The 11,341-nt window shown below is 37.8% G+C and overlaps 1 protein-coding gene across 5 annotated transcripts in view; it reads left to right on the top strand.

The window, feature by feature from the left end:
- Window positions 1-232: 232 nt before the first annotated feature.
- CEP83 (centrosomal protein 83) overlaps window positions 233-11,341 on the top strand; it is a 79,658-nt gene continuing 68,549 nt past the window's right edge. For all 5 annotated transcript variants that reach the window (XR_014082568.1, XR_014082569.1, XR_014082570.1 and 2 more), the window contains exons 1-2: window positions 233-487; window positions 897-1,047. Coding sequence is in view for 2 of the 5 variants with exons in the window: in XM_081592167.1 (XP_081448293.1) it covers window positions 315-487; window positions 897-1,047 (324 nt within the window). In the remaining 3 variants the exon portion in view is untranslated. The remainder of the gene's footprint in view (window positions 488-896; window positions 1,048-11,341) is intronic.

Raw genomic sequence — 11,341 nt, 5'->3', positions numbered from 1 at the left:
TACTACTTGAAGATGTGACCTTGATGGTCACAGAAACTGCATGGAAGTAAAGAAAATTTAAGGTATGATTCAACTTTATTTTTGAATTTTGTTTTATGAACAATTGAAAATCTGAAAATTGAGTTTTGTTATATAAATGATGAGAATAGTAAGTGATAAAAATATATAACACTGAAGAAGTTCACTGATCATTAAGTGTATGTCTCTCTACAGGTATAATTTGACCTCCTGAGATTCTGTGTTAGCAAGAAGAAAGTGGAAAATACTCTTGGAAAGAAAACTAAGACGTTAAGAAAGCCAGAACTTATTTTTACATGGTTGTCCACTCAGTTACCAATATGGATGCATTTCCCACCATTTTTCCTCCTGGTGGAGACAGTGAACTGAGACATTCTCAACCTGAGTTCCAAAAAATGTTAGTTGATGAACGATTACGATGTGAACATCATAAAGCTAATTATCAGACTCTGAAAGCTGAACACACAAGGTAATTATTTAAATTTGGAGGTGAGAGGTTTGATTAAAAATTTTTATTTTGTCTGAATATTTGCTCTGGAACATACAGTGTAATTTTGTTATAATGTACAATATACATTTAAAGCTTTTTGAATACAGTAAATGTTCTTTAAATCAAGTGAATTATAAATTTATTAAAGTCTTATTTTGAAAGTAGGATATAAAATTTATGTATCTCGGTGGCTAAATTTTTTTTCCTTCAAAGTAAAATTTTATTCAGAAATTACAGTGTTAATAATTAAGTGACACTTGGTAAAGCAATGATATTTGGAAGTTTAAATAGAATATATGATGTTGATCTTGTTTCATATGGTTGACCTTAAGGTAATACAATTAAAAAGCAGTGGATACACTTAAATTTTTCCTTTTCTAAAAATCAGGTTGCAAAGTGAGTACATAAAGTCACAAAATGAACTCAAACGCCTATTAAATGAAAAGCAAACTCACCAGGAAAAATTTCAGCTGCTGCTTGAAGAGGTGCGAGGAGAATTAGTAGAGAAAACTAAAGACTTAGAAGAGATGAAGCTGCAGGTAAGAAAATATATTCAAGTTAGTGTAAATTAGTCAGATGTTTAATGGAGATACATATGTAATTTTGGTAAATTTGGTAAGTTCTCTCTATATGCATAATGAGTATTTTGTTGTATCTCCAGTGGTATAATTTAACCTTCTTTCATATACTCGAGAATGTTAGCTACTCTGTAGAATTAAGCCACAAAATTTTTATTTGATGTAAATTTTTATTATATTTTCTGTTCTGATTTAAATAATATCTTACTCTTCAGAATAACTGGAGGAAAGGCCAGTCTGAATTGATAAATATTCACAATTAAACATACTTTAAAAATAAAGATTTTCTAAATTTCTGTGGAGTTTCTCAAGTAACGGATAGTTGATACTAATGTACTGACTACAGTTTCTTTTGATGTTTCTTTACATTGTTCATTTTCTATTTGCTCAAAATGTAGAGCAAGGCTACCTGTCAGATTTTAAATTAGTAGCTATTACTTGTGATATCTTACTGTAATCACTCAGTAATGCTAGCTATTTATTTCTGCTTATCTCGTGCTTATTACTTACACCAAAAAAGATGTCTGTTCCATCTTAGGGGACAGGAATGCAAAAGTAGGAAGTCAAGAGATACCTGGAGTAACAGGTAAGTTTGGCCTTGGAGTACAGAATGAAGCAGGGCAAAGGCTAACAAGAGGTTTGCCAAGAGAATGCACTGGTCATAGCAAACACTCTCTTCCAATAACACAAGAGACGACTCTACACATGGACATCACCAAATGGTCAATACTGAAATCAGACTGATGATATTCTTTGCAGCCAAAGATGGAGAAGCTCTATACAGTCAGGAAAAACAAGACCAGGAGCTGACTGTGGCTCAGATCATGAACTCCTTATTGCCAAATTCAGGCTTAAATTGAAGAAAGTAGGGAAAAGCACTAGACCATTCAGGTATGACCTAAATCAGATCCCTTAGGATTATGCAAGTGGAAGTGACAAACAGATTCAAGGGGTTAGATCTGATAGAATGCCTAAAGAACTATGGACTGAGGTTTGTGACATTGTACAGCAATTGTAAAGACATTGTAAAGCAAAGGAGAGAAGGAAAGATATACCCATCTGAATGTAGAGTTCCAAAGAAGAGCATGGAGAGATAAGAAAGCCTTCTTCAGTGATCAGTGCAAAGAAATAGAGGAAAACAATAGAATGGGAAAGACTAGAGATGTCTTCAAGAAAATTAGAGATACCAAAGGAACATTTCATGCAAAGATGGGCTCAATAAAGGACAACAATGGTATGGACCTAACAGAAGCAGAAGATATTAAGAAGAGGTGGCAAGAATACACAGAAGAACTGTACAGAAAAGATCTTCATGACCCAGATAACCATGATGGTGTGATCACTTACCTAGAGCCAGACATCCTGGAATGTGAAGTCAAGTGGGCCTTAGGAAGCATCACTACAAACAAAGCTAGTGGAGGTGATGGAATTCTAGTTGAGCTATTTCAAATCCTAAAAGATGATGCTGTGAAAGTGCTGCACTCAATATGCCAGCAAATATGGAAAACTCAGCAGTGGCCACAGGACTGGAAAAGGTCAGTTTTCATTCCAATCCCAAAGAAAGGCAATGCCAAAGAATGCTCAAACTACTGCACAGCTGCACTCATCTCACACACTAGTTAAGTAATGCTCAAAATTCTCCAAGCCAGGCTTCAACAGTATGTGAACTGTGAATTTCCAGATGTTCAAGCTGGATTTAGAAAAGGCAGGGGAAGCAGAGATCAAATTACCAACAAGAAAAAGCAAGAGAATTCCAGAAAAACATCTATTTCTGCTTTATTGACTATACCAAAGCCTTTGACTGTGTGGATCACAATAAACTGTGGAAAATTCTTCAAGAGATGGGAATACCAGACCACCTGACCTGCCTCTTGAGAAATCTGTATGCAGGTCAGGAAGCAACAGTTTGAACAAGACATGGAACAACAGACTTGTTCCAAATAGGAAAAGGAGTACATCAAGGCTGTATATTGTCACCCTGCTTATTTAACTTATATGCAGAGTACATTATGAGAAACACTGGGCTGGATGAAGCATAAGCTGGAATCAAGATTGCCGGGAAAAATATCGATAACCTCACATATGCAGATGACACCACCCTTATGGCAGAAAGTAAAGAAGAACTAAAGAGCCTCTTGATGAAAGTGAAAGAGCAGAGTGAAAAAGTTGGCTTAAAGCTCAACATTTAGAAAACTAAGATCATGGCATCCTGTCCCGTCACTTCATGGAAAATAGATGGGGAAACAATGGAAACAGCGGCAGACTTTGTTTTTTGTGCTCCAGAATCACTGCAGATGGTGACTGCAGCCATGAAATTAAAAGACGCTTGCTCCTTAGAAGAAAAGTTATGAGCAGCGTAGACAGCAAATTAAATAGCAGAGACATTACTTTGTCAGCAAAGGTCCATCTAGTCAAGGCTATGGGTTTTCCAGTAGTCATGTATGGATGTGAGAGTTAGACCATAATGGAAGCTGAGCACTGAACAATTGATGATTTTGAACTGTGGTGTTGGAGAAGACCCTTGAAAGTCCCTTGGACTGCAAGGAGATCCACCCAGTCCATCCTAAAGGAAATCAGTCCTGAATGTTCATTGGAAAGACTGATGCTGAAGCTGAAACTCCAATACTTTGGCCACCTGATGGAAAGAACTGACTCACTGGAAAAGACCCTGATGCTGGGAAAGATAGAAGATGGGAGAAGTAGGGGACGACAGAGGATGAGATGGTTGGATGGCATCACCAACTCGATGGACCTGAGTTTGAGTAAGCTCCGGGAGTTGGTGTAGGACAGGGAGGTCTGGTGTGCTGCAGTCCATGGGGTCACAAAGAGTCAGACACAACTGAGCAACTGAACTGAAGATGGCAGGAAAATGATACTGATGGAAAAATAGGTCTCACAAAGGAAAAAACAACACTCAAATCAGTCTTGTGAGGTCTCTTAACTATGGTTAAAGACTGCTTCATAGGCAACTTATTAACAACAAGCAGACAGATTAAAAAAAACCAACTATCTTCCTCCCTTCTCCCTCTTTCTCAAAGCTGACATACACCAAAGACTGAATTAGAGGGTTAAACTGATGCCACATTAGGAAATTATGCTGTGTCTTAGATTTTTAATGGAATTACTGCCACTACTTGTCTCAAAACAAACCTAAAAGAATGCTTCATCATACAACCATCTATGTTTTATTACCTACATTAAATCTATAAAAACAAATCTTCAACACTCCAACATTTGTCCTATTAAATGTATAATACTATACAGACCAATTTTTTCAAAGAATGCTTTGATTTAAGGAGGCAAATATCACTGTACCAGAGATTCTTAAGAAATTAATGACAAAGTAATAAATTTTGCTCTGAACTTCCTAGCAGCCAAATAATAAGGGAAACATATGGGTTGCACAGTTTTCATTGCCAGGCACAAAGAAAGTATATATATGTTTCGTAATTATCAGAAATACATAAAATGACACCCATTTTTTTAGAAAAGGTTTTGTTAACATGTTACATAATAGCAATGTAATAGCTAACTTGTTCTAACCACTTATGACATCAAAGCAGTGTATGAAGAATTTCTATGCATTGACTCACTGTACCTTTGAAATTATCCTATGAACTAGGCACTATTTTCATCCCCAATCACTACAGCTACACAGGTGATGCAGAATATTCTTTAAATGAATGTCTTTTATACTGTTTTTCTATGAAAGCCAAAGAGATAATAAATCTTAAATCAGAAAAGGCATTTTGCAAGTAGACAATATAATACATGTGTATTTTTAAAATAATCATCTTTCATAAAACCTTCACTGAAGTATTTCTTGCTGATTTTACTTTGTTAAATTTACTTACCTTTACTCAACTCACAATTTGTACAAATTGCAAATACCCATTAAGCAAATAGCTAAATTGCTTCACTATGTGTATTTATGTATAGATGTTTCTTTCAGTTATTTTTGCCAGGTAAATATCACACAGAAACCAGATATGTTTATCTTGAAAAACAGAAACTTTACCAGATAAATTTTATTTATCAGCAAACATTTGGGAAGTTATCACATGGAGAAATACCTAGAGTTTTTTCGTGTAGGTCCAAAGAACACAGGTGGCGCTAGTGGTAAAAAACCTGCCTACCAGTGCAGGAGACATAAGAGATGGATGTTCAATCCCTGGTTTGGGAAGATCCACTGGAGGAGGGCATGGCAAACAACTCCAGTATTCCTGCCTGGAGAATCCCCTGGTCAGGGGAGCCTGGTGGATTACAGTTCATAGAGTTCATAGTTGCAACAGTAGAGTCGCAAAGAGTTGAACACGAATGAAGTGACTTAGCACACAAACACACAGGCAAGACACACTGCAAGAAACAATAGGAAGGCTATAGGAAGGATGATTTCATTTCAATATGGAAGAAAATGCTTAACATGCTCCAATCCATAAATGAAAGTGGATCACTTTACAAGTTCACTAGGTTCTCTAACACTGAGAGCAGTGAAGCACAGAAGGAAGAGCCCTGTGTCATAGACGTTTGAAATAGGAATTCTGCTTTGAAATTTACTGCCTCATAGTTCTGGAGGCCAGAAGTCCAAAATCAAGTTGTCAGCTAGGCCATGTTTCCTCTGAAAACTGTAGGAAGAATACTTCCTTGCCTTGTCCTAGCTTCTGTTGATGTACTGACAATCCTTGGTGTATCCTGGCAGCTTGCAGGACTTCAACCGTGACTTCTGTCATCATAGGACATTCTGTCTGCCTCACGCCACTCCCCACCCATGTGTTTCTGTCTACCCTCTTCTTATAAGGACATCAGTCATATTTCATTAACAGCCCATCATACTTCAGGATTACCTTTTCATCTGGAAAATTCTTATTTCCAAGTAAGGTTACATTCTGAGGTACTGGGAATTAAAACTTCAACTTTTGTGAGGATGCAACTCAATTCACAGCAGATATGAAAGAGAACTAGAATATCAACTCTAAAATATTAAGGCTCTACCTATCTAGGTACCTATGAAACAACAAGTGGAACATATATGAATAGAACAATTCTGACTCATTTATTTATTCATGTCATTTGTACAAAAAAATGCTTGCTAGGCACCATCTTAAGCACTACAGAAACACTAAAAACAATTCCTGCCCTCATGGAGTCTGTATTCAAACAATAAAAATTGCCATCATTTATGAGTATCTATTATGTGCCAGAGGCTATACTAAAAATATACAGGTTATTTTTATCTCATCAGTCCTATTTTTATCTCATCAGTCCAACAATCCCTGTTAGAAAACAACTTTTATGTCCTTTATCACATGAGAAAATGAAGGCATAGAAATGTAACTATTTGCTGACAGTCATCACCTTCCTGATGAAATGACCCTTTTGGGGTTATAAAAATATTCTTTTTATCTTTAGTAATAATCTTTGTCTGGAAGTCTGTTCTATCTGATATTAATGTAGCCACTCCAGTCTTTTTAGGCTATTTTGTATGTGCTTGTTACAAATAAGCGTGTCTACATGTTACTTTCAGGAAACAGAGTAGTTACATTTTCAATGTCTGAAAATGCTAATTTGAATACCTTTGGTTTAGTGCCCACAGATTGCAGTCACGTAGGACTCAATCTTTGCAAAACAAATTAACAGTTCTAAAGGTTCAAATTTTATTTCCCTCTTCAACTTACCTTTCTGAGGTTTTTAAATCTAAATACGTACACCAAGGAATGAAACAGTAAGCATGGTGGAGGTTAAAGTGGTGGTATTTCCACCAGTGGAAGATTTCAAGAAGATACTGAACAACACACACTGCTGTCAAAGGAACCCATGAATTGGATGACACTGACGTACTATATTGCGTGACTTGAAAGATGGCTTTTGACTCTATCAACCCATGCCTCCAATGTTAATAAAACCTTACTGTAACAAGCACTAGATAAGCAGAAATAAACAGTTGGTGCTGTTGACTGATTGCAGGAAAAGATCACAACTAATAACTACTAATTTGAAATCTGATGGGTGTTGTTGTTGTTTAGCTGCTCAGTTATGTCCGACTCTGCTATGCGCCATGGACTGCAGCACGCCAGGTTTCCTTGTCATTCACCAGCTCCTGGAGCTTGCTCAAACTCATGTCCCTTCAGTCAGTGATGCCATCCAACCATCTTATCCTCTGTCATCCCTTTCTCCTCACAGACTTCAATCTTTCCCAGCATCAAGGTCTTTTCCAGTGAGCTGGCTCTTCACATCAGTGAAGAGCTTAGTGCAGGCTTTGTCTACTTGAACATTATTAAGAGAGTAGATCTTAAAATTTCTTACTATAAAAAAGATAACTGTGAAGTAATGGATGTGCTAACTAACCTAATGATAACCTAATGGTGATCATTTCATATATATGCTGTACATCTTAAACTTGCCCAATGTTACATGTAAACTATATCACAATAAAGCTGGAAAAAATCTTTGGCTCAAAAACAAAATAATAAAAATAAATTTTTTGCCTGGTTCTCCAGGTATCTCTTGACTTCCTACTTTTGCATTCCAGTCCCCTGTAATGAAAAGGACATCTTCTTTTGGGTATTAGTTCTAGAACGTCTTGTAGGTCATCATAGAACCATTCAACTTCAGCTTCTTCAGTATTACTGGTCTGGGGCACAGATTTGGATTACTGTGATACTGAATGGTTTGCCTTGGAAACGAACAGAGATCATTCTGTTGTTTTTGAGATTGCATCCAAGTACTGCATTTTGGACCTTTTCGTTGACTATGATGACTACTCCATTTCTTCTAAGGGATTCTTGCCGACAGTAGTAGATACAATGGTCATCTGAGTTAAATTCACCCATTCCAGTCCATTTTAGTTCACTGATTCCTAAAATGTCGACCTTCACTCTTGCCATCTCCTGTTTGACCACTTCCAATTTGCCTTGATTCATGGACCTAACATTCCAGGTTCCTATGCAATGTTGCCCTTTACAGCATTGCACTTTCCTTCCATCAACAGTCACATCCACAGCTGGGTGGTGTTTTTGCCATGTTAAGGACTTAAAATTTTCTTATAATACAGAAATACTGGTAAGAATTTTTTCAGCTTTTATTATTTATTTGACTGCAGTGGCTTTTCATTGCTTAGTGCAGGCCTTGTCTATTTGCAGAGAGCAAGGGCGACTCTTGGTTGCAGTGCTTGGACTTCTCATTGTGGTGTCTTCTCATTTTGCTGGCTTCTCTTGTTGCGGAGCACAGGCTCTGGACATGTGGGGCTCAGTAGTTGTGGCTTGCAGGCTCTAGAGCTCAGGCTCAGTGGTTGTAATGCATGGGCTTAGTTGCTCCACAGCATGTGGAATCTTCCTGGAACAGGGCTCAAACCCGTGTCCCTTGCCTTGGCAAGCAGATTCTTATGCACTGCACCACCAGGGAAGTCCTCAACTTTTATATATATAAAAGAAATGGTGTTTAAAGAGACTTCTGTTGAGTTTTGAATTCTGGGTTGACAGTTTTTTCCCTTAATACTTTAACATGTTGCTCTTCTATCTTCTCACTTAAGTGTCACCTAAGAAATTTGTTGTCATTTTTATCTTTGTTCTGTTTATCTAATATATTTTTTTCTTGTCAGCTCTTAAATTTTTTCCTTTATTGCTGCTTTTCAGTAATTTGGTTGACTTCCCATTGGACATTTCTTCATGTTTCTGGTACCGAGGTTTATTGAGATTCTTAGGTCTGTGAGTTTATAGTTGTCATCAAATTAAGAAAAATTTTAGATACTGCTTTTTGAAATATTTTTTTCTGCCTTCTATTTAATTTCCTTTGGGAACTGCTTTTAGGCCACTTAAAAAGCAGAGACATTACTTTGCCAACAAAGGTCCATCTTGTCAAAGCTATAGTTTTTCCAGTAGTCATGTATGGATGTGAGAGTTGGACTATAAAGAAAGCTGAGCACTGAAGAATTGATGCTTTTGAACTGTGGTGTTGGAGAAGACTTTTGAGAGTCCCTTGGATTGCAAGGTTTTAGAAAAGGCAGAGGAACCAGAGATCAAATTGCCAATATCCGCTGGATCATCGAAAAAGCAAGAGAGGTCCAGAAAAACATCTATTTCTGCTTTATTGACTATGCCAAAGCCTTTGACTGTGTGGATCACAATAAACTGTGGAAAATTCTGAAGGAGATGGGAATACCAGACCATCTGACCTGTCTCTTGAGAAACCTGTACGCAGGACAGGAAGCAACAGTTAGAACTGGACATGGAACAACAGACTGGTTCCAAATAGGAAAAGGAGTCCGTCAAAGCTGTATATTGTCACCCTGCTTATTTAACATATATGCAGAGTACATCATGAGAAACGCTGGGCTGGAAGAAACACAAGCTGGAATCAAGACTGCCGGGAGAAATATCAATAACCTCAGATATGCGGATGACACCACCCTTGTGGCAGAAAGCAAAGAAGAACTAAAGAGCCTCTTGATGAAGGTGAAAGAGGAGAGTGAAAAAGTTGGCTTAAAGCTCAACGTTCAGAAAACTAAGATCATGGCATCCGGTCCCATCACTTCATGGGAAATAGATGGGGAAACAGTGTCAGACTTTATTTTTTTGGGCTCCAAAATCACTGCTGATGGTGATTGCAGCCATAAAATTAAAAGACGCTTACTCCTTGGAAGGAAGGTTATGGCCAACCTGGATAGCATATTTAAAAGCAGAGATATTACTTTGCCAACAAAAGTACATCTAGTCAAGGCTATGGTTTTTCCAGTGGTCATGTATGGATGTGAGAGTTGGACTGTGAAGAAAGCTGAGCACTGAAGAATTGATGCTTTTGAACTGTGGTGTTGGAGAAGACTCTTGAGAGTCCCTTGGACTGCAAGGAGATCCAATCAATCCATCCTAAAAGAGATCAATCCTGGGTGTTCATTGGAAGGTCTGATGTTGAAGCTGAAACTCCAATACTTTGGCCACCTCATGCGAAGGGTTGACTCATTGGAAAAGACCCTAATGCTGGGTAGGATTGGAGGCGGAAGGAGAAGGGGACGACAAAGGATGAGATGGTCGGATGGCATAACCGACTCGATGGACATGGGTTTGGGTAGACTTCGGGAGTTGGTGATGGACAGAGAGGCCTGGCGTGCTGCAATTCATGGGGTCGCAAAGAGTCGGACACAACTGAGTGACTGAACTGAACTGGATTGCAAGGAGATCCAGCCAGTCCATCCTAAAGGAAATCAGTTCTGAATATTCATTGGAGGGACTGATGCTGAAGCTGAAGCTCCAATACTTTGGCCACCTGATGCTAAGAACTGACTCACTGGAAAAGTCCCTGATGCTGGGAAAGGTTGAAGGCAGGAGGAGAAGGGGATGAGAGAGGATGAGTTGATTGGATGGCATCACCAACTCGATGGACATGAGTTTGAGCAAGCTCTGGGAGTTGGTGATAGATAGGGAGGCCTGGCGTGCTGCAGTCCATGGGGTCACAAAGAGTCTGACACGACTGAGTGACTGAACTAACTGAAACAATTCCTTCTCACTTTGGACTCAATTATTAGTCTCTTCACATCATAAACCATATTATAACAGAAACTTTCTCTTTGGTTTCTCTAGCCCCATTCACTGCTTCTCCTTCCCATAGCCACCAGTTTTCTCCTACCAGCACTTTTGATCCATCTTGCTTCTTCCTAAAATATACATATGGTGATGCCATTCTTAAGCTCAAAAACCTTCAATGTATAAACAAGGTGCATAAAAATGTATATGGTATGCCTTGCTTTCTGTAAAAATTTATTTATTTATTTATTTATTTATTTTTTGAGCCAGTGATTTTTTCCAGCTTTATTGTGATATAGTTTACATGTAACATTGGGCAAGTTTAAGATGTACAGCATTATATGAAATGATTACCATTAAGTGATCATTAGGTTAATTAGCACATCCATTACTTCACAGTTCTCTTTTTTATAGTAAGAAATTTTAAGATCTACTCTCTTAATAATGTTCAAGTATACAATACAGTACTGTTAACTGTAGTCATCATACTGTACATTAGATCCCCAGAATTTATTTATCTTTTGTTTGAAAGTGTATATCTTTAACTTCCTTCACTTCTTCTCCCCCAAGCCCACCCATGTGGCAACCACCAATCTGCTGTTTTTTTGAGTTCATTTTTTTAGATTCCACATATAAGTGCAATCATACAGTATTTGTCTTTTTCTCTCTGACTGATTTCGCTTACAATAATGCTCCCAATATCCATTCAGAAGTAATTTATTTCTGACTTGGAACATTTT

Source organism: Giraffa tippelskirchi, chromosome 4 (assembly GCF_054371585.1).
Source record: "Giraffa tippelskirchi isolate mGirTip1 chromosome 4, T2T-mGirTip1v1.2.pri, whole genome shotgun sequence".
Lineage (NCBI taxonomy): Eukaryota > Metazoa > Chordata > Mammalia > Artiodactyla > Giraffidae > Giraffa > Giraffa tippelskirchi.
Note: the sequence above shows the minus strand (reverse complement) of the source record. Positions and strands in the feature narration are given on the sequence as shown.